At 41.0% G+C, this 25,794-nt stretch overlaps 1 protein-coding gene across 1 annotated transcript in view; it reads left to right on the forward strand.

The window, feature by feature from the left end:
* The window catches only part of IARS (isoleucyl-tRNA synthetase), a 125,576-nt gene that overhangs the window by 71,419 nt on the left and 28,363 nt on the right, over nucleotides 1-25,794 (forward strand). Inside the window, 9 exon segments of the mRNA XM_015427543.1 lie at nucleotides 3,474-3,621; nucleotides 8,212-8,332; nucleotides 9,144-9,235; nucleotides 9,427-9,504; nucleotides 11,527-11,648; nucleotides 15,823-15,925; nucleotides 16,114-16,197; nucleotides 20,373-20,547; nucleotides 22,294-22,406. Of these exon segments, the coding sequence (XP_015283029.1) occupies nucleotides 3,474-3,621; nucleotides 8,212-8,332; nucleotides 9,144-9,235; nucleotides 9,427-9,504; nucleotides 11,527-11,648; nucleotides 15,823-15,925; nucleotides 16,114-16,197; nucleotides 20,373-20,547; nucleotides 22,294-22,406 (1,036 nt within the window).

A 25,794-nucleotide genomic window follows, 5' to 3' on the forward strand; every position in this document is an offset into this window, starting at 1 on the left:
ATACTTTCATGTGAAATTTATTGTAAATACTTTGGGTGACAAGTTGTTTAATGAAGCCTGCACTATTCAAACTGTTCACAATACTTTCACCTTAAAATCACATAAAATTAGTTTGTCTGGGCATGCCATTAAAATTTACTGTAAGTTCTTATGCCACAAAGTCTGCTGGTGGCTGTATGTATAAAACGCTAGAAAGGATATGGCTCAGAGGAGTGATGTTCAATAATCCTAAGTGAGTTTGCACTCATGTTGGAATGTTGTATTAAAATCAGTTTTATTGTATTGTATTGTTGGAGTGTTGTATTAAAATCAATGAAAAATTGCTTTCAAAATGGATGATAAAATAGCCCTTTACAAGCTAAACACTGATTGAGCCATCCATCTGTATTTTTATTTTTGTCTACCCCTTCCTCCAAGGATCTTGGGTGTTGTTCTGCCCTTTCCATTCAGTCCTCTCAAGAACCCTGTGAGGTAGATTAGGATGACAGAGGGTCACTAGCCCGAGGTCACCCTGAATTTATTCTTCCTAAAGGACTACTGTTGTAAGGAATTTGAAAACTTTCTGGTAGAAATACCTTGAAATGTTGGCTGTAGTTTTCCCCCTCACTTAAATAACAGTTCCTTTTCAATATCTATATGGCAGGATAAAATACTGCAGTCTTGAGTGTATTTATTTTCTTCCTTACCTAGATGAAAATGCCAAAGTCTCAAGAGTGTTCATTATTATGCCCATTTTTTAAAAAAAGTTTAATCTGTTTTTGCCTGCTGCCTATCTGATATGAGTACAGTAATGTCTTATTTATACATACTCCCACACACAGAGAATTCTGGGTTCATTTAAGGAGAGAGTGTTCCAGTTCAGTTGTCTGAACTTATCTGAAGTGCTTGATGTCAGGCACTTGATGTGTTCCATTTATAGACTAAGCTACTTCTGACTTTCTTGTGCATTTTCTTTTGTCTGTACTAAGCTAATTTTGCTTCTGTGGAAAGTCCCCCCCCCCTTTTTCTTATGCAAATTTTGATTAAGTACTACATACAAATATACTTCTCGGCATATTGGTAAATGCACTGCTTTTGAACCGTTACACATTTAAGCTGCTTAAGGAAAATGGAGAATTCTAGATGGAAGCAGGGGCAGCCAGTGCAGTGTTAGCTTGCTTTGTGCTCTTTGGAATCACATATGGGCTTTGTGTGCTACCTACAGCTGTATTTGCTATTTAACTACTTGAAATCACTTGGATCATTGGCAACCTACTTGAAATCATGCTATTTTTGCATTCCAATTTTGCATGCAATTAGTTAGTCATACAATCACCCTGTCCTACAAATACTGCATCAAAATTGTATTGTGCTTTATTATGATGCCCAGTTCTTCAGGCCTTCATAGAATCAACTGATATCCAGGGCATTTTCAATAATGTAAGATGAAGAGAAATAACCTTGGAACAAGGAACATTGAGTTCAATGATGAACTAGTCACTGTTACTGTTACTGAGCTTTCACTATAAAACTGTTTTCATTAAACCTTTAAGGTTCTTGTGTACAACAGGAGTAACTGCATCTATCCACCCCCACTCCTGTACCATGAAATACTGTAGGATTTTAAAAAATGTTATCTGCAGTGGGGAGCTTATTTTCCTTATATATTTTGTGGAATACCATGGTTTCAAGTGGTATACTGATATGAACTGATAGGTAGGATCCAGTGGAGGATTAGGTCCTCCTTCCCAATGCAGAATCCCCCTAGGAGCAACATTTGGGGGGAGCATTTTAGGCTGCTACAGGAATGGGGAGGGGGTGTTTCATTCCGTTGATGGAAATCCGTTATATCACTGGAAGTTTCTGGTGGATCCAAGGTCATGATTCCTGTAACATGCAGAGTAGCTCCTGCATCACACATTTGAGTACAATATTTTCAAGGTTGTGGAGTCTTTTGATTAATATTAAGTAGACGGTTTCCTGTGATTTCCCTTCAACTCTGTTGGAGTAAGCTGTATCTATATTTTTACATCATATTTTGTTTTACTCGTTGATGATTGTTATCTTTTCCTGAAAGCATGTATTCAGCCCATTGATTTTTGCACTTTTTCCCATAGTACCTTGTCAACGTCCTGATTATTGTTGTTTTAGACTATGGGTTTAATTGGTTGGTATTTTAAGCAAGGTGTGTAGTTATTTATTAAGCATAAAGCAGGTAAAGTTCAGAAAGCCATCTGTCCATATGGAAATATGAAACAATTATTTAAAAAGGACAATGGATGCAGCAAACTAGAGAATGTAATTCTTCTTTAGAAATGGGTGCTTTTTAAGTTCCATTTATCAGCTGGGAAAGGGTGATTGCAAGTATGATTAGAACACATAATACCAATAGTTCTTTTTAAATTAACATTTGTATCACATCTGTTGACCAAAGAATTCATCCCTGAGGCAGCTTCCAACATAATAAAAATAGCTAAAATTACAGATGCAGCTGAAAACATATATGACAGAAACATTTCAAATAGTAAGGAACATTAAAACCAGTGGTTTAATGGCAGAAATTTTAAAGGGGAAAATTAAAAACCAATAATTAAGCAGAATGCAAGGAAGAAAAACCAGTAATCAAACAGGCCAATAATTAAATAGAAAGGGAGGGGGGGGGAAACAAATCTCACAAAATCCTGGTGGTACCAGAAGGGTAAGAAATCTGGCACTACAAGTAGATTCCAAAATTGGGGTGTGCCAACTGTAAAAGCTGTGTTTGTAGTTAACACCTGAGATGGCGATAACTGCTTCAAACTGTCTCAAAAGACAGACAGGCACTTGTATTGAACAAAATGTTTAGGGTTTCAGCATAATTTAACACAAGCTTTGCATGTTAAATGTGGCTTATTTATTTATTTACTTCATTTATACCCCCGCCTTTCTTCCCAGTGGAGACCAAAAGGGGCTTACATTATTCTGCTTGCCTCCATTTTAGGGTTGCTAAGTTGATCTTCTGCTGGAGTGGGGGGCTCCCGGCCAGCGTCTGGTGTGCGCATGTGCGCCGCATGCACATCACCCGGACGTGACGTGACGACGGCAGGCATGCTGGGGGCGGGGCCATGGCCATACGAGGGAAAACCATAGAGTTTTCCCTCAGATTGCCGTGGCCCCGCCCCTAGCGTGCCTGGCGTGGTCGCGTCACTTCCGGGTGACGCGCACGTCGGGGTAGAGTTCCCCCGGGGGCCCGATCCGGCGGCGGGGAACGGGCCTCCGGGGGGACTTGGGAAGCCTACTCCATTTTATCCAACAGCCCTGTGAGGTAAGTTAGGCTGAGAGCATGTGACTGGCCTAAGGTTACCTAGCAAGCTTTCATGGCAGAGTGGGGATTTGAACTGTTCTCTCCGAAATCCTAGTCCAACACTCTTAACCACTACACCACATTGATAACTTGTTCGACTTTTAAGAACATTCTTCATAAAACACTGTTACATTTTTGTGTGCTCTTGCAGGCTGTACCTCATCAATTCTCCTGTGGTAAGAGCAGAAAACCTGAGGTTTAAGGAAGAAGGGGTAAGAGATGTGCTGAAGGATGTTTTCCTGCCATGGTACAATGCGTATCGCTTCCTCATTCAGAATGTTGTCATTCTCCAACTCAAGGTACAACTCAAGCTTCACTACCACTGAAAATGATATTCCCCCCCCCCTTTTTATTATGCCATTTCAAGTCAGACAGCATGCTGGGCAATTCATGTTTTTATATTACTATGTATATTCTACCTTTCAGACTGAAGGTGCTCCTAGGTAATATATGCAAAATGAATCAATGCAGTTTTAAAATATTGGAGCTGAGGTTATGCTATAGAAATGGCAAGTTGGGGAGGGCAGGATGAATGAGTAAGGAGAAGTACACAGTGAGTAATATCCTTTAACGAAACCAACTATCAAAACTTCCAAAATATTTGTAGAACTTCATTCATTTGCTTAAACTATCTCCATGCATTCTATGAAATGAGGCTGTATCAAGTACAAACTCTGCATTTCTTAAAAAATAAGGCATAAGGGAAACTGTTCACGTACTTAATGGCAGAAGTACAGAGAGAGTATTTAGAAAAAAAATTCTAGTGGAATCATTTGACTGCAATCAGAATAAAATTGGAAGGGAAAGAAATCTGAACATGCATAGATGGAGTACATCTTGAGTATATGGTCGGACGTTTTCTGTCCCTTTCCTTATGGCTTACTCTTGATCCTGATTTAGGAATCTGATTTAGAGTCCACTAGATTATTCATTTCTGTTGGAGCATTAATTTATTGGTGCATTTTGAAATGTCTGATTTTGAAAGTCATGCTAACTAGATCTAGAGAACTCTGATGTCCTCCAAAATCTGATTTGCTGGCATCTTCTGCCTTGTCCTTTTTTTACTATTGAAGTTTAACTTCTGATCAGTTTCAAAAACTGCTAATTTGAAAGTAAGAAATTATTGTAAAAAGCTAGTGATCAGAGGTATTTTCTACATCTATCAAATTCTAGTTTTTATCTCTTCCTCCTACTGTTTTTAAACGTGGATTGTTAGCTTTCTGGAAGATAAAGAGTTGATATATTTTCTCCTGGTAGCCTGTTCACCTTTACTCACCAGTAAAGATTAAATATTTTTAGCTCAGTAAGCACCTTATAATATATATTTTGCATATGGGAACAAGTGTGCATTTAGGATTGTACTTGATAAGAATCTCCATTCTTCTGCAGTGGAGAAAGGTCTCCTTACATGGGTTACATGTTACACTACTTGCTCTGCAAGCAGGCCTATATAAATATTTTTTGCAGTGCTTCCGTATCTTGCTAAGGATCTTGCTAGCCGAGCCCCTGTCTGTGTGCTGCCTTGCTTGGGATTGGATGAACTTCCACAGTTATTTGCAAAAAGAGAGAGAGCCAATTTCAGCAAGGAAAATAGAAAAGAACAAGACTCTGAGACACTCCCAAAAGACTTTCTACATCCCAACCCAGCTTGGCTCTGACTCACTGCCTCGAGGTTGAAAGGTGGACCCTGCAGTGGCATGGATACCCTCCTGAGTAGGGGTGGGCATGAACCGGAAAAAATGGAGGTTTGTGGTTCAGGGTTTTCACGAACTTCCATGAACTTCTCCATTGCACAAACTGGTTCATGCTTCGGGAAGTTCATGGGGCTGCTACCCCACCTGGAAGTGAGCTCTGAAGGCAGGGTGTGGCAGATCGTGGGAGACATGTTCTCCCAAACCCCTAGTTTGTGAACCACAAACTGACCTGGTTCATGCACGAACCGGAGTTCGTTTATCGTTTCATGGCGGAAGTGAGCTCTGAAGGCAGATCGTGGGAGACATGTTCTCCCGAACCCTTAGTTTGTGAACCACGAACTGACCTGGTTCATGTACGAACCGGAGTTCGTTTATCGTTTCATGGCCATCCCTACTCCTGAGGCAATAGCTGTCATGCAGGCATCTGGAAAACCTTCAGCCAACATGATCTATGAAACAACATGGGAAACATTCAGTAGTACTGCAGAAAGAAAGTTAGCTCCTCATCCGCAAGAATCAGGAATATTCTCTATCCCTATGAAGGCATCTCCCAGGGACTGCACCCCAATGATCTTAGATGACAAATAACAGACTTATGTTCAATCCTTAGTACAGAGAACAAGGAGATGGCTCCTCTCCCCATGTAACACTTTTTTCCTTCTTGGGACTTAAGCAAAGTTATTCGAGCATTACATCACAGAGAACAAGGCGATGATTCCTGAGAGGGGTGGCTCCTCTCCCTACGTAACACTTTTTTCCTTCTTGGGACTTAAGCAAAGTTATTCGAGCATTACATTAGGCTTTGGTTGAACCCCTCAAATCAGTACCACTCTGTATCCTATCATTTAAGGTAGCCTTCCTGATGGCTGTCACATCAGCAAAACAAATCTCAGAACTTTCCATACTTCCTGTAAGGCATGAGTCCTTCCAAAGAGACTCTGTGATCCTCTTTCGTACCAAAGGTAAACCACGCTTTCATAAGGACCAAGATGTCCTCCTACCATCTTTCTGCCCTTGTGCAGTATGCCCCAAGCAGAAGGAATGGCACAACGTGAATGTATGGCGGGCCCCTCCTCCAGGTAAGAGTTATTGCTTGCTATTCTCCCCAGGGTGTGATGCACAGAGACCACGAAGAAGATGGACAGGTTGCTTACCTGTAACTGGTGATCTTCGAGTGGTCATCTGTGCATTCACACCACCCGCCCTCCTTCCCCTCTGCTCTTGGCCCTTCATCTTGTTTCTTTGAAGGCTGTTGGGCGGCGGTCAGAAGGAACTGGTGGGATCTGCGTGCCCCTCCTTGGTCATGCGCAGTGGAGCCGGCGCGTGACCTGGGAGAGGCGCGAAAATCCCTTTTGCTAGCTACCGGTACCGAGAAGGTCAGCGCAGGCGCAGTATATCCCAAGGGTGTGAATGCACAGATGACCACTCGAAGATCACCAGTTACAGGTAAGCAACCTGTCCTTCTCATGGGGCAGAAGGAATTCTGGGACAGGAACTATTTTTGAGGAATGCTGTTTTCTTCATAAATACAAGGAAATTCACCTCAGTTTGAAGCTTGGCAAGTATGAACTGGGGCTCACCCCTTAGGTTGATATGAAAGCGCTGCAAAAAAAGATTTGCATAGCCCTGCCTGTGGAGTGAGTAGGGTGTGTAGAACATTTCAGGATACTGTCCATTCCACTGATGAGAAGAAAGTCTCATAGTAAGTCCAATGTTTCATTTTATAGCATTATGGCATGCTTAAAGGGTAAATGATTTTAAATCAAGGGTGGTAGCTTATCTGCAATATCTTTTGATTTTTACTAGGTGTTCTTGGCAACCTCTTGACAGCTCTTAAATCTTGACCTGTTATCTGAGTAATTATAGCTAAATGGAACAGCTATAGAGGGTACCATATGAACTGTGGGGTAGTTTGAGAGAAATCTGTTTTTAGCAGATTCACTGATACTGGTGAAATAAAAAGGGAGTCCAGTGGCACCTTGAAGGACTGAGTACACCCAGTAAGAGATTGGTAACTACTTGAATAGATCGCATGTGAATTGTTAAAATCACTTCTGAGACGTTGCTGTTAGCAGCAACAAAGGCAGCAGACTTCAATAAATAGTAATGGAAATTAGTTTACATTTTTAGCAGTCACCTCTTCAAGGAGAGCTTCATAATTAATCAGCTATTTCTGAGGCTCCCCAGACAGTGTTAATACTCTTCTTCAGATTGCCCTAAAACTTGACAGCTTCCTTCTATCATATTTTGAAATAACCAAGCTAAGGTTTGGTGCCTGCATACTGTTCTGGTGATTCCATTATATTCTGTTGGTTGAGTAGAGTTATGCCTCCAAGATGCTTCTGCGTAACTCAGAACTTTTGCAATTACACAAATAAAAGGATTTCTTTTGAATTGATATAGAAACATGGCTCAGCATTGCTTAAATAAGTGAGAGCGGTATCTAGCATTTGACAGCTGATGCCTGGAAGAGAGAGAGGAGATGACTGTTTGCTCTGTTCATGTAAGAGGCAAACATTAAATCCAAGCATCCTGGCAAAATGGCTCCAAGTTGTATACAGTCTTTTAAGCTTGCTTTGAAATTACAGTCAGCTGAACTATCTGCATAACATTATGTTCCATAGGGCTGAAGTGAAGTGCTTTCTACCACTGCTAATGGCAGCAAAGTCCAAATAAGAGGTCTTCAGATGAGAACCCTGAAAGCAGCTATCTCTGACTGATGCACTTTTCAAGCTATCTAATCTTATTAAAGCAATTGAAGCTATTGCTATGTAATGTTGCTTTGCTTGCCAGGCAATTTGAACTACTGGTACTATTACTGAATACTGCTATTTTTTAGTAGAGGAGAAAGAAAGTCCTAAAGCTAACCTCTTTCAGAAGGGCATTCACTTTTGGTGGCTTTTCCCTCCCCCCCCCAAAAAAGCAACAACAACCCCCCCCTGCAGATTTCTTGTTTCTGCATATGTAAGAACACTTCTCAGGAATATGTTTGCTGCTGGCTCCCATGAACTGCAAGTGTCTGTTTTCAGTTAAGTTGCTGCATAATAGCAGATATATCTTCTTAATGTTTCTAATTGAGTGGATGTGCTGCAGATATTAATATTCCCTGGCTGAAGGTCAATAGACTTCAGTAGAGGAATCTTTGTTTTCCTATAAAACTGTAATGCCCATTAATATCTCTGTCCATATTTACAGGAAGAAGGAAAGGAGTTCCTTTACAATGAGAACACAGTTAAAGAAAACAACAACATCATGGATAAGTGGATTCTCTCCTTCACGCAGTCACTCATTCAGTTCTTCAGAGCAGAAATGGCAGGTATGTGCATATTCCTCAAGTTCAGGAAGCAAATGTATGTCCATTTGGTGTAATAAAATGAGCTAAAGGTCTGATGAGTATTTCACATGAACAGACACGAAGCTGCCTTATACCTAATCAGACCATGAGTCCATCAGTGTAGGTAATACAGCCTGAGAAGCCTGTGGTTGTGTCTTTTATTTTTGTTAGCTTTACCCCCTTATGATCCACTAGAACTCTCAAGGTGGTTAATAAGGAAATAGAACTAAAATAAGATTACGAGTACAAAACAAAACAAAAATCACAAAGCCACCACTTAAAAATGTTAAATACCAGTGAAAATGATGGAGGAGGGGAAAATGTTGTGTCTTTGAGGGGTGTACATTGATGAAGAGAGTGGGGTATACAATATCTAAATAAAAGAATAAATAATCCTGTAAAGCAAAGCGATCTTTTGTATATATGCTTTGCCCCTTATTTATTTGGAGATATTTTTAGCTCTCTTAAATTGATCTGGTGAAGATAATAATGCTGGCTCCCTGGTAACCATGTTTTTCCAAGTTTCTACCCAGCCCTAGGATCATGCCATCCACCCCTCCTGCTCCCTTATTGTAGCAAATATCCCCGCTCCCAATTGGCCTTAATCATCGGTTAGCATTACAAGTGAATCAGTGCCATCTTGGACTTACAAAGAAAGAATACTAGTATTTAAAAAATTGGGTTGTATTGTCTGAATATTTAAATTATTTGCTTTAAATTTGCAAGACTTTAAATAAGGAAAACAGTGGTCAAAAGGTTAAGGGGTATTTCAGTGTTATTTTTTTACCTTCAGCCTACAGGCTGTATACAGTGGTTCCTCGACTAGTTAAGTTTGTGGACATCCTTACCAACTGGTATGTCAGAATGAATCGCAGGAGATTAAAGGTAGGATGTTCCTTCTTGCAATTTATATACATGAAAGTTGGGATTAGGAAAGTCTAATAATTTGTTTTGGAATACAAGCAATTCGTACAACTTTTGAAACACAGTGCATCTTGTTCTTATGTAAGCATATAAAAATCAAAACTTGGGCTAAAAATGAAGCTTAGTGATGATCTCTTTGTATGATCTCTTAGGGTGAAAATGGAACTGATGACTGCATCATGGCCTTAGAAACCTTATTCAGTGTTCTGTTCTCTATGTGCAGACTTATGGTAAGGGTGAACTGTTTTGTACTTATAACAGTCCTTTTTATTCTCTTACTCGCTTAATTACAGAAGTGTTTTTGTCCTTTAAAGTTAATGATGCTTCATTGGAAAACAGAGAACATATAGCCAGGGTTGTGTGTGTTCTGTGACTCTTTGAAGTCTGTGGGAATGAGGACATAATTTGGTGTCCCAACAATCATAGCTTTCATTTTAAAAAATGTTTCTGGCCCTTATGAGTGTGAAAATCTACTTGGCAGTTTGTGTGCAATGCCTGATTAATATATCAGAAATGATAGAATTAAATGGATAGTGGTAGGTGTTCACTTCCTTAGCTCCTTTCTCTGCCATATAAGCAAAACCAGCAAAAATAATGTAGACTAATAAAAAGAATAACTTATGCATATGGTACAATATGCATGGCTGCTTAATTTGCAGAATGTATACAGTTCTTAAAAATGAGCTTTTCTTCTATCAGAATGTATGTTACCTTGGCACAAAATGTTATTATTAGAAGAAGAAAGCACAGATTTACAGTCAGCCCAGGCTATAGACTTGCAACATTTAGCTTTGTGGACAGGACAGTATTCAATACCACAATTTGGACCTCAGAGACTAGTGTTGATAAATGCAGTTCCAGTACCTTAACCCTCAGTGACTGACTTGCCTATAGTAAGAATAGCAGTGATATCCTTGAGCTTCTACCTCATTTATTGAGAGGAAGAGAAGAGGACTAAAGTACATTGACAGCAGAAAAGGTTTCAAAACTGTTCACTGTGCTGACGGATCCTTTTGCTTTCCCAGTTCTATTTGCCATTACCCAGAATATAGTAAAAGTGATTTCTAGGGTTGCCAGCAACAAGCAACCAGCAGGAGCCTGGGAAGAGAGGAATGGGGCTCCATTAAAGGGAAAACCTGGAAGTGCAATTATGTCTTTTAATAGGAATTGCTGGAAACTCTGTGGTAAAACCATAGGTAAAGGTAAAGGTTCCCTTGCTCGAAAGCCAGTCGAATCCGACTCTAGGGTTGCGGTGCTCATCTCTGTTTCAAAGCCGAAGAGCCAGCGCTGTCCGAAGACGTTTCCGTGCATGACTAAACACCAAAGCGCACGGAATGCTGTTACCTTCCCACCGAAGTGGTACCTATTTATCTACTTGCAGTTTCTTGCTTTCGAACTGCTAGGTTGGCAGGAGCTGGAACTAGAGATGGGAGTTCACTCCATCATGTGGCACCCGGGTCTCGAACCACTGAACTACAGACCTTTCACAGCCTGCAGTTCAGCGTCTTAACCACTTGAGCCACCGCAGCTCCTAAAACCATAGAGTTCCCCACAATTGCTAGAGTTTCCCTGAAAGTGATGTTATGCCATTGCTCAGTAGTGATTTTTGTAACATTATCTTTCTCCCTCTGTTGCCGCAGGAGTGGTAGTGGGACACTGGCAAGCCTGGTAATTTCTACCTAGGTGCTTCCTAATGTAATAGGGAGGCTTCATTAAAAAAAAATCAGCCAATGGTGTGTAAATTCCAAGCCCAATAGCCAATCATAATATGTATCCTAAGATTCTAGGCATCACCCATATTCATATCATTTCACTCATATAGTCTGCACAGTGATGTCATTTAGAGACTTAAATTGTCCCTGGGCTTCCTTGTTCTTGAAATTTGCTCTTTGCTGTGCTTCAGTGCCTATCTGTTAGATGAAAAAATAACGAAGAAAAACTTTTCTTGCTTAAAATACAAATAGTGGTAAACTTTGTGATCTGACTACTTTAATTCCCTCAGTAATTATGCAGTTCCCAAGAGGCAGTTCTTCCTGTTATGCATTACCTGGTCTGCATCTAGAACTCAATTATAGTTTTTAATGTCAAATATTAATATTGCACTTTTGTAAGAAAATCTTGAATTCTTGGCAATGTAATTGAGTATTAGGACATATAAAAGCATTTGACAATTCTATTATTAGAATTTATAATAAATTGAAAAACAGGACATGCAATATGAATCATAAGATAATACAGAATTGTCATTTTAGGCACCTTATACTCCATTTATTACTGAACTGATGTACCAAAATTTGAAGACTCTGATTGATCCAGCCTCTGTTCAGGAGAAGAACACAGATAGTATTCACTACCTCATGCTTCCTCAAGCTAGGTAAGAGACTCCGTTGATCAGTAATGGATGGCCATTCCTTGAGGTGTGATCAATCAAAGCTCTTGTGCACTTTGTAACATTTTGTAGTTCTTAATGAATTCTTCATGGATGAATGGTGGTAGTCCTGGTCACCATCTGGTGAGTTAATATGCTCAGAAGAACTAGTTTAGACTATGTGCATCAGTAAGGCTGCCAGAGATTGTTATTTATTCAGATCATTTTTATCCCATCCTTCAAGGGGCTCCTGGGGTGACAGAGGACTTAGTGAGGACATGTCATGGTTATGAATAGGACTGTTTTTTTTAGTTTTCATTTTTAGCATCCATCTTTCTTTGCAAATGTAAGGCTGCGGTCACACACTGCATAATCCACTTTCAACCCACTTTCAGTGCACTTTCCAGCTTAATCTTGCCAGTTCACGCAGTAAAATCCAGTTGGAAAGTGCACTGAAAGTGGATTGAAAGTGGATTATGCAGTGTGTGTGACCACCACCAATTGGTATTTGTTTAAAGTAAGTTAAGCCCAAAGGAGAGCAGTTTTTCTGAATTACAGGGAAGTAGAACTTTACAGTAGAAAAGAGCAAAAGTACAGTGGCACCTTAAAAGACCAACAAAATTTGTGGCAGGGTATGCGCTTTCGTGAGTCACTGCTCATTTATTTATTTCTTCTTCATATACTGCTTCAGTGAGCAGTGACTCACAAAAGCTCAAAGCCTGCCACATTTGTTTTAGTCTTTAAGGTGCTCCTGGACTCTTGCTCTTTTCTACTGCTACAGACAGACTAACACGGCTACCCATCTAGAACTTTACAGGTATCTGTGGCTGTTCTTGCCCATAGTTTTCTGCTTCTGATAAATCTGTAGTGTCCCCTTTTCATTCTGTTTTACACAAAGAAAGAAATTCTTGCATGAAGTTCAAAATCTGCAACTCTACCCATGCATTTTGCATGGCTGTATACTTCTCTAATAAAAACATACAAGGGCCCAAATCAAGCCTCATAACATGGTGAAAGTGACATATGCTCAAGAGGAATGCATTTCAGCCCAATAGGCATACACATGCAACATTACTCAGCTTGTATGCATCTGTAATTGACACAGGGCTAGTTTCAAGGAGACTTCACGAATAATATTTTTCTTGTCATTCGATTCCATACTGAACATTCCTTTTTTGGTCCTTTATCAACTTGTTAACTGCTTTTTGATTGTAACAGGAGAGTATATGTTTGACCTCAGAGGAAGGCCCTATTTGGCTGAAACATGTTTGGTCATAAGTAGTTCCTATTGTGCTTATGTCACTTTTATCATGTTATGAAGCTTGATTTGGGCCCTTGTATGTTTTTAAAAGTCTCTGCAATAAAAACATGTATTTTTTCTTAGAATTATTCTGTATTTAAGTTTTAACTATTGGCCCCTTATTTGCTTTCTAACTTACCTTTGAGGTTCTTGGTTCTATTTTGTTCGGTCGAGTCCCCTCCCTTCTTCGCGGCTTCTCTAATAACCCATACCTGATGCTGAATGGTAGATGGAAAGGAATGGTCAGTGTATTACTATGCCAGAAGTGACCTAATCCAGGCAAAGCTCTTCAGAAATGAGTGTACAAGATAACCATTTTACAAAGGAGTAGTTGTGGGAAAATAGGATAGCATCAGCTGTTCAAAGGGTCTGTTAATTTGTTTGAAGGGTAAATCTGTCCTTATTCTGATTATTAAGAGGGGAGTTTATTTGGACAGTGTTTTGTTGTTGTTCTGACAATGCTGTAGTTTCGGTTGGTCTAGGTAAAAATACCAGAATACCAACATCTTTTCCATAAACATGGCTGGCATAAAAGATCTGCTTTACTTTGAATATTTCTCATTGTGACCTGTGGAATTGTCAATGCAGAACTTTTTGGTTCATCTTTTTGAGTGCTTTCTACTTCAGAATCATTGCTAATCAAGAAAGCTGGAAGAATTTTCTTCTAATAATGCATGCAGCTTCTTTAGAGGAAGATAGATGACGTGTCTGTGGATATTTTTCAGCATAGAAATGTACCTGTCTCCAGTGCAGGATGCACACTGGCACTGCAGTACCCTTGGACTGGTATTGTCTGAGGCATGTTAGAAAGAACTTAATTTATTTATAGGAATGTAACTTAATTTGCTAGGTCCCAGGTGCAATCTTGTTCCCTCTAATTAATGATGCTTTAGAGGAATGTAATTTATTTTAAAAGTAAATCACTCTGTTTTTGTTGTTGTAAACGTAACTTGCTTTGTTGTTGTTAGGTATATTTATTTAAGCTTAATATCTAGCCTGTAATGAATCATCAACCCCCCCCCATCATTTACATTTACCGCTTTTTAGTCTGTTGACAGGGATATCGTGATAACTCTTTCCTTTGCTTTCTCTTCAGATTGTTTTGGACTGTTATGTAGCAGATGATTTTGCTCCCATTGTCACAATGAAACTGTGTCCAGTTTCTTATGCTCTGGGCATCTTTCGTCACTTATATGGAATTTCTGTTTTGACCAAATGGTGCACATTTGATGTGCAAATTCCTTAAACAAATGTTCATATTTATTTGTTGGTTAAAAGTTAATAGTGAGAGGCGGGGAAGATGTATTAATCATAGCACATCTGCTGTCCCTGCTTTAGTAATTTATATATAACCAGGAATAAAGCCTGTTGTGGAAATAAATACAACGAGCTCTAGAAAGATACTCTGGAGGGGTGCCCTAGCTTTGGGCACTCAGCGTCAATTTGCTGTGGTGATCTCAGTAGCGTATAATGACACAGAGTCCAACATTTTCTCCAGGGGAACTGATCTCTGCCATCTGAAGAGCAGCTGTAATATTGAGTGATCTCCAGCCCTCACCTGGAGATTGGCAGCAGTGGTTTCTCAGGAGGAAATGGCTGGTTTGGAGGGTGGAGCCTATGGCATTGTTCCTCTCTGAGGTCCCACTACTCCTCATACCCCACCCTCTCCAGGCTCCACCCCTCAAATCTCCAGGAATTTCCCAACCTAGAGCTGGCAACCCTATCTTCTTCCCAGCCAACCACCAACCTACCATTATCTGCCCCTCTGACTTCAGCTTTTCATCTCCTCCCCCTTCCCTCCTGGAGAGCAGTTGTAATTCTGAGTAATCTCCAGCCCTCACCTGGAGATTGGCAACATTGGTTCTCCAGGAGGAAATGGCTGGTTTGGAGGGTGGAGTCTATGACACTGTACCTGTCTGAGGTCCCACCTTTTCTCAAACCTCACCCTCTCCAGGCTCCACCCCTCAAATCTCCAGGAATTTCCCAACTTGGAACTGGCATCCCTACTCAGGCCTGGCCCCAATGAATTCCCTACAAAGGCTTGGAAAGGGCCTCCTGGCTTTGCCTTTTTACTGACAGACCCAAGCTTGGTTGCCTAGCAACAGCCACTGAGGGAAAAGTTAGTCCCACAGGAACCAAGCAGGAGAAGTGTCATCATCAGGAGAGACAGCTATTTTGGCAATTATTCTGATAGCGGACAATGGCTGAGGTAGCAGTGGGTGGGGAAGAGGAGTGGACCCAATGACACACGATTACTCTTGAGTGGCGGTTGATGGGCCAGTGGCTGATGGAGCACACAGTACAGCCAATGGGAGAGCTGGAAATGGCCAACACTTTAGGAGAATTATATATATAAGGTGCATTTTTATTGATGTCACTTATTTATACCCTGCCTTTCTCCTTAATGGACACCCGGGATGTTTACATTATTCTCATTGTCCCCCATTTTGTTCTCACAACAACCCTGTGCAGTTAGGCTAAGAGTGTGTATTTAGTCTGTGGTCTCCCAGAAAGCACCTGTGCAGAGTAGGAATTTGAGCCTACTGTCAGGATTGCCATCCAGTTGAAATGTTAATATTTTGGATGACAGTGGTTTTTGCTTTTGTTTGGTAGTCATTTCTACTCCATTAGCTGAACAAGGTGAGATTAGAACTCAGTTGTGCATTGCCTGCTGTCATACCATATATACATGCACAACCAGTTAATCTGCATTTGACTTCAAATTAATTTTTTACATGGTCAGAAATGCATTCTTTTGCAAGAGTGTTCATGCAAAAGTTGTTTTTTCAGCGAAGTTTTAAAGAAAGGTTGTAACTTTAAAGAATTTGCTTCAGTTAATGCAAACAGAGTTGAAATATTTTTTTTCCCTTATGAATCTAGGGAGGATCTAATTGACAAAAATATAGAAAGTGCTGTTTCCCGAATGCAGTCTGTTATTGAACTTGGGCGGGTAATCAGAGATAGAAAAACCATTCCAGTAAAGGTAAGGTAGTCTTTAATTTCTTTTATATCAATATACCATAAGCACATATTGGCTGTGTCAGAGAATGTCATGAGTGAATCAATATGAACCAGAAGATGAACTGAGAGAAGATTTTAAATGGCCAAGGTTATATTTTACTGTAGCTCTTGGTTTCCTTTTTCCAGACTAATGCTGAATTTTAATTTCAGTATCCACTGAAAGAGGTAGTGGTGATCCATCATGATCCTCAGGTACTGGAAGTTATCAGGTCCTTGGAAAAGTATATACTGGAGGTAAGATGGAAAAGCAGAAGGCGTTGCTCATACCGTATCTGATTCCAGGTCCTCTTATGGATTGGAAATTGACTAAAAAACAGGAAGCAGAGAGTACGAATAAATGGTCAGTTCCTGTAATGGACGGATGTGAACAGTAGGGTCTGGCACTTTTCAGTTTGTTCATAAATGATCTGGAGTTAGGGCTGAATAGTGAGGTGGCCAGATTTGCAGGTGACACCAAGTTCTTTACGATGGTTAAGACAAAAACCGATTACAAATAGCTCCAAAAGAATCTCTTCAAACTGGGGGAACGGGCATTAAAATGGCAAATGAGATTCAATGTGAGGAAGTATAAAGTGACACATATTGGGGCAAATGATCACAGTTTCACATATACACTGATGGGATCTTAGTTAGCAGCAGCAGAGCAAGAAAGGGAATGGCAGTGGCTAGCTCAACGAGAATGTCAACCCAGTATGTGGCTGCTGTGAAAAATGCAAATTCTACACTGGCCGTAATTAGAATAGGAATAGAGAATAAAACTACTGCTATCATACGGCCTTTATACAAATCTGTGGTGAGATCACACTTGGAATATTGTGTACAGTTCTGGTCATTGCACTGAAAAAAGGATATTGTAGAGCTTGAAGGGGTAAAGAAAAGAGCAACCAAAATGATCAGGGTTCTTTAGCATAGAAAGAAGGCAATTAAGGGAAGACATGATAGAGGTTTATGAAGTTATGCATGGCATCGAGAGGATGGACAGGGAGAAACCTTTCTCCCTCTCCCATAATACCAGAACCCAGAATCATCCAAGGAAGCTAAAGGGTGGGAGAACAAATTTAGAGTCCAGCGGCACAGACAAAAAGAAGTATTTCGTCACACAGCGTATAGTTTGTTGTAAACCACCCAGAAAGCTTCGGCTATGGGCGGTTTAGAAATGTAATTAATTAATAATAATAATAGTTAAGTTGTGGAACTTGTTGCCACAGAATGTGGTCATAGCAACCAACTTGGAAGACTTTAAAAAGGGAGTGGACAAATTATAAAGGTGGGAGTTTCAGGACAGAGAAAAAGAAGTATTTCGTCACACAGTGTATAGTTTGTTGTAAACTACCCAGAAAGCTTCAACTATGGGCGGTTTAGAAATGTAATTATTTAATTAATAATAATGATAATGATAATGATAATGATAATAATAGTTAAGTTGTGGAACTTGTTGCCACAGAATGTGGTCATAGCAACCAACTTGGAAGACTTTAAAAAGGGAGTGGACAAATTAATGGATGGCTGGGCTGTCAGTGGCTACTAACCTCCTTAAAAGCAGTCGCTGGGGAGCACAGGCAGGATGATGCTGTTGCAGTTTTCTTGTCTGTGGGCTTCCTAGAGATAGCTGGTTGGCCACTGTGTGAAAATAATAATGGACCAGATGGTCCTTTGGTCTGATCCAACATGGCTCTTGTTGTGCTCTTATGTTCTTACCAAAACCTCTTTTTATTCACACTCTAGTTGTTGCCATGTTGTAAGTTTGGCAAGTTGGGCAGTATGAGAGCCTAATGATGCAAGCTACACAGGATAATGACAGCCATGGACACGGAGGTCTTCCTCCACTGCTTAGCCGCAAAGTGCTTAGAGTAGGTCAAGGTGATGAAAGGATGTATTCAGCAGGTTCAGAATGACTGATTTTTCAGTGAGTTCAAAAAGTTGCTCTAGAGTCAGCAGGCAATCACATTTAGAGACAAGTGGCTACGATGAATATAGTCATGAAAAGTGCGAAGCACAACCCACCTAGAGAATCTCTGAAAGATAAAATGTTGATGAATACGAGTCTGCCACACCACGTCTGCTCAACGGCAGAGTGCAGTGCTGAACAGAAAAGAAAACAAACAAACACCCTTTTAGGTCTTCAGTTGACAAATGCCTTTTTCTACCATCTTGGAGAAGGCATTACTGTTTAATGGGGTGCCCTATATACCATAGAACTATTTATGGTAAGTAATGAGGGCCAATCACATTTAGAGACAAGTTGCTACTATGAATATAGTCATGAAAAGTGTGAAGCAAAACCCACCTAGAAAATCTCTGAAAGAGAAAATGTTGATGAATACGAGTCTGCCACACCACTTCTGCTCAACGGCAGAATGCAGTGCTGAGCAGAAAAGAAAAAAACAAACACCCTTTTAGGTCTTCAGTTGACAAATACCCTTTTCTTCCATCTTGGAGAAGGCATTACTATTTAATGGGGCGCCCTATATACCATAGAACTATTTATGGTAAGTAATGAGGCCATTTAAAAAAGACAGTCTCTACTGTAGAGCAGTTTTTAAAAACCCTCACATGTCAGCTGATCTGTCACTAACAAGCTTATTCTTGTTGTTCAGTTGCACAGTTGAGTCCGACTCTTAGCTTATTTTACAATCTGTTTTTTTAAAAAAATGGCCTGAACTGAAGTTCTGCTGATATGCAAGCTTATCCTGTTCTGTTTTCATTAAAACGATTAGAAGTTTACAAGTTGGGAACCTGCAAGGGTCTCATTTCCCCCTCCCCCCTGGGTTTCTCTGATGTTAGGGGAGTTTTAAAAAATAGTTTTGGGAGTTTTGCAGAGCTGCTTATGGAAAGGTTGTATGTGTGAAGAGTGTATTGCTACCTCTGGAATGCAGCTAGTGAAAAACACAAGCTGAACCTCCTTTGTAAAAACCATATAACTTGCCTATTGACCTGTTTCTTCATCCTAAAGCCTATTGTGGAAACATTGCGATTCATTAAGGTGTAAATGAAAGAAAGCAAATAGTATTCGTGCTATCCTTTTTAGAAAGCAAACAGTTGGGAAGAAAACATGTAAACTGTTTTGATTTATCTGTACAGGTAAATTGCTTTTGACTAAGCATTGTTGCAAGGGGCTGATTGCAAACAGTTCCTCTGTATAGGAAGCAGAGCCGATTCAGACCTTTATGCCATTCTAGAAATTACAGTGTATGCCCTGACAGATAAACTGACCCCATGTGTGGTTTTATGTAATTGAATTCTTATAAGTCTGTGCCTCATAAAAGACATTGATCTCTTTATAATATCGCATACATATTTGTTCTCACAGACAATAGGTTTCTCAGGTTGCAAGAGCTAGGGAGCACTGAAGAAGTATGCTAGAGCACATTTTTGGGCACAAAATAGAAAGGTAGCCTAGTTTATTCGGCCAGCTTCTGCATATGTATTCTGGAGAAGAAAACATTTCATTAGATAGAATTAAAAGCTGCATTGAGAGCTAGCATGGTGTGTCTGATGAAGGGAGCTTTAACTTTAGAAAGCTTATACCTTGGAAATTTTGTTGGTCTTTTAGGTGCTACTGGACTTGAATTTAGCTCTTCTAATGCATATAAACATGGCTACCCTACTGAAACTATCAGGATGTTGCAGTAGTTAAGAGTGTTGGACTAGGATCTGAGGCATCCAGGTTTGAATCCCCACTCTGCCCTGGGGGTTTGCTCAGTGATTTTGGGTGACTCCTTCTCATCCTCACCTACTTCACAGGGTGATTGTTGTGAGGATAAAATGGAGGAGGGGGGATAATTATAAGCCAAGTAGGGGACAAAAGTCTGGTATAAATAGAGATATCAAAATCAACCATTATTTGGTCAGACCCTGCGTAGACGTGATGTCTGAATGCACATCAAATGCACATCAAAATACGGTTTGTTGGTTGGTTTATGAACTAGTTTGTGTTAATTATCATCCTGTAGACTAACCACAGCTGCTTGCACAGTGTGGTTTAACAAACCACTGTTTATCATGTGGTCTGGATGTGGGTAGAGGTTAGCAATGTTTAGTTATCAAGGAATGTCAGCCATTAATGCAGGTAGTAGCTCTTTAGGTGGGTGGGTGTTGTCTTAAGGTGACTGTTTGGCCATTGCTTAAGTGGTACAGACGATAACTGATTTAATAGCAGGGTGTGGATGATGTGCCAAGAGCTGAATGAAATAGAAGGGGGATCTGTCCAGTGATACAGGACTGCATGATTTTGTATGTGCAGGAAATCTGTGTTACACACTCAAACCAGTGTAATTGACATGGGCTTTTTTGGTTGTAATATATTCAATCAAGTATTTTGCAATTCAGTGTTTAAATATAAAACAGATCATTTGTTGCTCACTATTTTGGTAGATCTTTGTTAATTCCCTCCCCCCCTCAATGTTTAGGAGCTTAATGTCCGTCAAGTGACTTTATCAACTGATAAGGATAAGTATGGCATTAGACTCAGAGCAGAACCTGATCACATGGTACTTGGGAAGCGCCTGAAAGGTGCCTTTAAATCTGTTATGACTGCTATCAAGGAGCTGACGAGTGAGCAACTGGAAGAATTCCAGAAGACAGGTTAGTATCTATATAGGATGTGTCTTCTGTCAGAGGAATGTGGTAGTGATGACCTTGGAAAACTGATACACAATAACTTCACACTGGATTGTGCCAGGCAATTGGGTTTTGCTGCTTGGCTATATTTTATAGCCTAGTAACAAATAGCTGAGAATTTAAAAGCTATTTCTCTAGTTACAATACTGTCAAGTGTTTATAGGTTCTGTAAATGTATTGTAGAATAATTACAAAGAGGGGAAGGGTTAAATCAATTCTCTGAAGGTTCCCTGGTTTTTCAGAAGTGCCTATTCAGAGACTCTATACTTCTCTGAAAGAAGCTTTAGTGCCAGAAACAGAAAATGTTTAAACCGTTTGTGCTTTAACTTGGTTGTTCTTTCAATGCCATAAATTTTTAGATCTCGGGAAAAAATTTGGTCTAAATATTTCAGGCAAAAACTGAACAAGCTGGAGATGCGAGTTATGAAAGCACTATAGTTTAGGTTTCTCCCCACTTCTGTTCAGAACAACCTCCAATTTAATTTATTTTTTTAATCGGCCTTATTCTAATCTGATGCCTTGCCCCATTCCCAACATCCTGTGCAGTGTGGTGGGATCTAAAGGCTCCTTCTCTTACCTAGCCTGGTAGCAGGTTTGGCATGCAGTGGGCATCTTTTTAAATCTTTGAGTCCATTGAAATTAAGGAAAACAGCATCTAAGGCCATAAGGAGATGTGGGAAATTTGGTGCCCTGATTGATCCCCTGAACAATGTTCCTGGTTGCCTCCATTTCTGCGGCATAAACAAATCTTCCTGGCCACTGCTTGGTAAGTTCAGTGGGGATGGGAAGGGACTGATGGGACAGGGAGAACTCCTGATGAATGGGGGCTCAAGCTGAGTGAGTGTTACAGCCTGGTTTGTAATGACTTTTGCTTTTCCTTTCAACACTCCCTCCCCCATTATTAGACTTAGCATTGCCCTCCCCAAAGACCGTAAGCATGTGGACAGGATTGTGGTACAAAGAGCTGTATGAGATGAAACAATCCCAACCTGTGATCTAACCAAATCCTTTCTATATTCAGAGTATGTTGTAGAAACTTTGTGGAGTCTTGTTCCATGTGGCTGTTGTTTCTTAAAACCTATTGGTCAAAATTGTAAGACTCTGGTTGCTTCTCTGCTTTAATGGTCTATTTTTAGATTCTATATTTGGTCTACAATCCATTCCTTATAAGTTATCTAAGTTGGGGGATATCAGTCTGATCTGCAGGCTCTCTAGTTCCACCAGCAGTCTCCATATATAGAGCATTCACCTGCATTTAATTTAAAAGGAGGCGGTGAGTGGAAATTCACCATTATAAGTCATAGGTTTCATGCTGTACTGCTGGACCTCCTGATGGCACCTGGTATTTTTGGCCACTGTGTGACAGAGTGTTGGACTAGATGGGCCATTGGCCTGATCCAACATTGGGTTCTCTTATGTTCTTATGTTCTTATCTTCATTAAACACTTGAATGCAATAGTAGGTATGCTAAATTTCAGAATATACAGAACTCTGTTGAAAGCAAAATGAAAGTCAGCAATGGCAAGTATCAACACACAGGGGAATCAACGAATATGAGTATATTAAAGGGTTTTACTTTGGAAGCATTGCTGAGAATAATTTTATAGAACTGATAGTATATAAAAACCTCAAATCTTGCTACCATTCCAGTAGAAACAAAAATTCAGAGTTAACAATGTATGTACTAATTGACTAATTTAAATAAATCAGGCACCATTGTTGTGGAAGGGCACGAACTGCATGAAGAAGATCTCCGTCTGATGTACACCTTTGACCAGGCTGTAGGAGGATCTGCCCACTTTGAAGCACATTCTGATTCTCAGGTATCGAATACAGTGACCATGGATAAGAAAAGGGGGGGAAGTCAAGACTTTCAGGCTGTTGGCCTCCATTGTCATAGATAATTGCTATTTACTTCACAGTGTAGAACCCATTCTGGACTGTTTGCCTGGGATGCCAAGAGGTAGTGACCAAGATATAAAGAGACACTCAGCCTCATCGAGTTTGCACTACTTTAGTAGAATCTTTAACGTTGATTCTTGGTAGAGGTGGTGCCATCAGGCCTCGGATGGGGCCGGAGCGCCTCGGAGCGGTGTTCAGGGACGAAGCCCCGCCCCCTGCTTCCAGTCGCCCTCTCCTTCCAGCCCTCATTTGATTGCAGGAGGAGGAAGAAGCAGGACGGTGAGTAGGCTTTCTCCACGCCCCTGGCTGCCTCCTTCCGCTCCACGTGGCCCAGGCAAGGCCTCCCTGCCCTGTCCTCGATCTTCCTGGAGCTGCGCGCTCTGAGAAAGATCGAGGTCCCCGTCCCTGCCTTGTTCGGTCCGCCCAGAGTGGCCCAGGCCCCTGTCCCCATCCCTGCCTCGTTTGGGCTGCGCAGTGATGCTCTGCATTCTTGGTGCTTGGGGGGCAAGAGTGGGAGGGCATTTGGGGTTCAGGCCCCGCTGGTGGACCTCCTGAGGGCACATGGTATTTTTGGCTGATGTGTTACACAGAGTGTTGGACTGGATCGGCCACTGGCCTAATCGAACATGGCTTCTCTTATGTTCTTATGTCTGGGGCAGTGATGCTGTGTCTTCTTGGTGCTTGGGGGGCAAGAATGGGAGGGCTCCTGGAGTTCTTGCCCTGCTGGTGGACCTTCTGATGACCCCTGGGTTTTGTCCAGTGTTCCCTCTAAGTGTAAACTAGCTAACAATTTTTTAGTCTCTAGCTCATAGATTTTTGTCTTAGTTCAGGAAAGATGCCTCCAGAGCAAACTAATTTATGCAGTAGCACAACAAGGAAAGGAATGAAGGAAGCTACTTCTTTTATATTTGTATGAATATAATTAGTATATATTGATTATAAACACCTGTTCTCTTTTCCCTAGTAGGGACCTCAGTAGCTTATTTTTGTTATATTTATTGTTAATTTATGTAATTCATTTATACCCTACTTTTCTCCCCAATGGGGGCCCAAAGTGGCTTACATCATTCTCCTTCCCCCCATTTGATTCTCAGAAAAATCCTGTGAGATAGGTTAGGCTGAGAGAGTGTAACAGGCCCAAGGTCACCCAGCAAGCTTCTATGGCCTGAGTGGGGATTTGAACCTGGGTATTCCAGATTTTAAATTCTCCTGCGGCCTGCCTAGTAATCTATTCAGAACTATCAGATCTGCTGTGCTCTTCTAATCTTTCCGTTGTAACATCTAGCCTAGAAATGCTGAACAAAAGTTGATCCTACTTAAACTGTTACACAGATCCTTTGACCGTGGTGCTAGAAATAAAGAGGCAATATCAGTCAGCTATTTCATAGCTTCTACATATCTGGGTGCCAAATGATTGATTTGTTGCTACTGACATTGATATTGGGAAAGCAGATCTGCAGTTGTCTTAGGCCAGAGGCTCAGAGCTAGATTTTATTTAAAGGAGACTTCTGGCTTTTACTGCAAAGAACAGCCCCTTGTCTCTTCCTCTGTCTTTCTCTCTCTCTGTCTATCTAATGTGCACATTATATAAAATCCACAGTCAACTATAACAGGGAGGAAGGCTGCCAGTCAAACAGAAAAGGAACACTAAAAGCACCTCAGCCATCAATGCCAAGGAGAATAAAAATATGTTGACCTGGTATCCTGGTATCCCCCCTCTTTACATGACATGGGTAGTTTGCTTGTTTTCCCCCATGTGTGCCATCAGATAGGCTCGCCAGCTCTGTTGGGAATACCTTGGAGATTTTTGGGGTGGAGCCTGAGTGGTGGGTGTTGCCTTCTGACACACTTCCGGTGATGTCAGGGGGTGTGGCCTTCTGACACACTTCCAGTGATGTCAGGGTGTGTGGCATATGCTAATGAGTTATGCTAATGAGCTCCTGCACCTCTTTTTCTATGAAAAGACTGCTGGGTGCCATTATCAGCAATGTTTTAGCTGGGGAAGAGGATACTGTATCCCCCCTTGGCCTTTCCCAGTCTGATTTCTGACCTTGTAACGATAAGAAAGAAAACACGCAAAGCTGTGTATAGATGTTAAAGTAAACAATTACTCATGAATTGTATCCAAATATGACAATAACAATGCAAGGTACAAAGTACTAACGAAGTCCAAAACAAAGGTCCAGAACAATAGATTGAGGGGTCAGGGGTCAGACCCCTCAATCTATTGTTTTGGACCTTTGTTTTGGACTTCGTTAGTACTTTGTACCTTGCATTGTTATTGTCATATTTGGATACAATTCATGAGTAATTAAATTGTTTACTTTAGCGTCTGTACACAGCTTTGCATGTTCTCTTATTGTTTATCTGGGGCTGTGGTTCTCTGTTTTTTGGTGACCTCATAACGAGACAGAGGGAGACAGCTTTAGTTGCACTGGTGGATGATATATGGCTACCAACAGATGTGGTTTTGTTCCCCATAGATCTGTTGAATCCGACTGCTGTCTTTGACAATGATTCTGTCATGCCCACCTATTTAGAGCAGGGGTGTCGAACTCATTTGTTATGAGGGCTGGATCTGACATAAATGAGACCTTATTGGGCTGGGCCATGTGTGTCATAAAATGTAATGCCAGGTAGCGGAGATATAAACTTTATAAAGGACACAAACACAAACCTATGATGACGCAGCAGCAGCAGAACTGGAAGAAGAAGCAGAAGACAGCCAGTTCCACTGAGGGCTTGATAGACGTCCTCCGGGGGCCTAATGTGGCCCCAGGCCACATGTTTGACACCCCTGATTTAGAGTGGTTTTGGAGTCTCTGATGTCTGTTGGTGTCAGTCTTTGTCAGATCTATGAATCAAAAAAACAAAGAGCAGCACAGGGGAAATATGCCAGAGAACAATTTGTTGTTGTTCAGTCGCACAGTTGAGTCTGACTCTTCGCGACCCCATGGAGCAGATCACGCCAGGCCTTCCTGTCTTCCGCCGTCCTCTGAGCAATAAAAAAAAACAATTCAAATCTTAGGCAATTGTATAATAATATAATAATATTTTGATATATTTGTCTTAAGATTTGAGTTGTTTTTTATTTGCCAGATCTATGGCAGAGAATATTTTTTCAGATTCTGTACATTGATCAGGGCCGGCTCGCCCGCTAGGTGAGCTATGCGCTCGCCTAGGGCGTGCTGGCCCTCAGGGGCGCCAAACTGCGCCCCGCCCAGGTGGCTGGTGGGCCACCAGAGAGCCCCGCCCGGCCTTGCCTTCCCCGGCCAGCCGGCTGGCTGGCTGGCGGGGGGGGGGGGGGGG

This window comes from Gekko japonicus, unplaced genomic scaffold, assembly GCF_001447785.1.
Source record: "Gekko japonicus isolate JY-2015 unplaced genomic scaffold, Gekko_japonicus_V1.1 scaffold354, whole genome shotgun sequence".
Lineage (NCBI taxonomy): Eukaryota > Metazoa > Chordata > Lepidosauria > Squamata > Gekkonidae > Gekko > Gekko japonicus.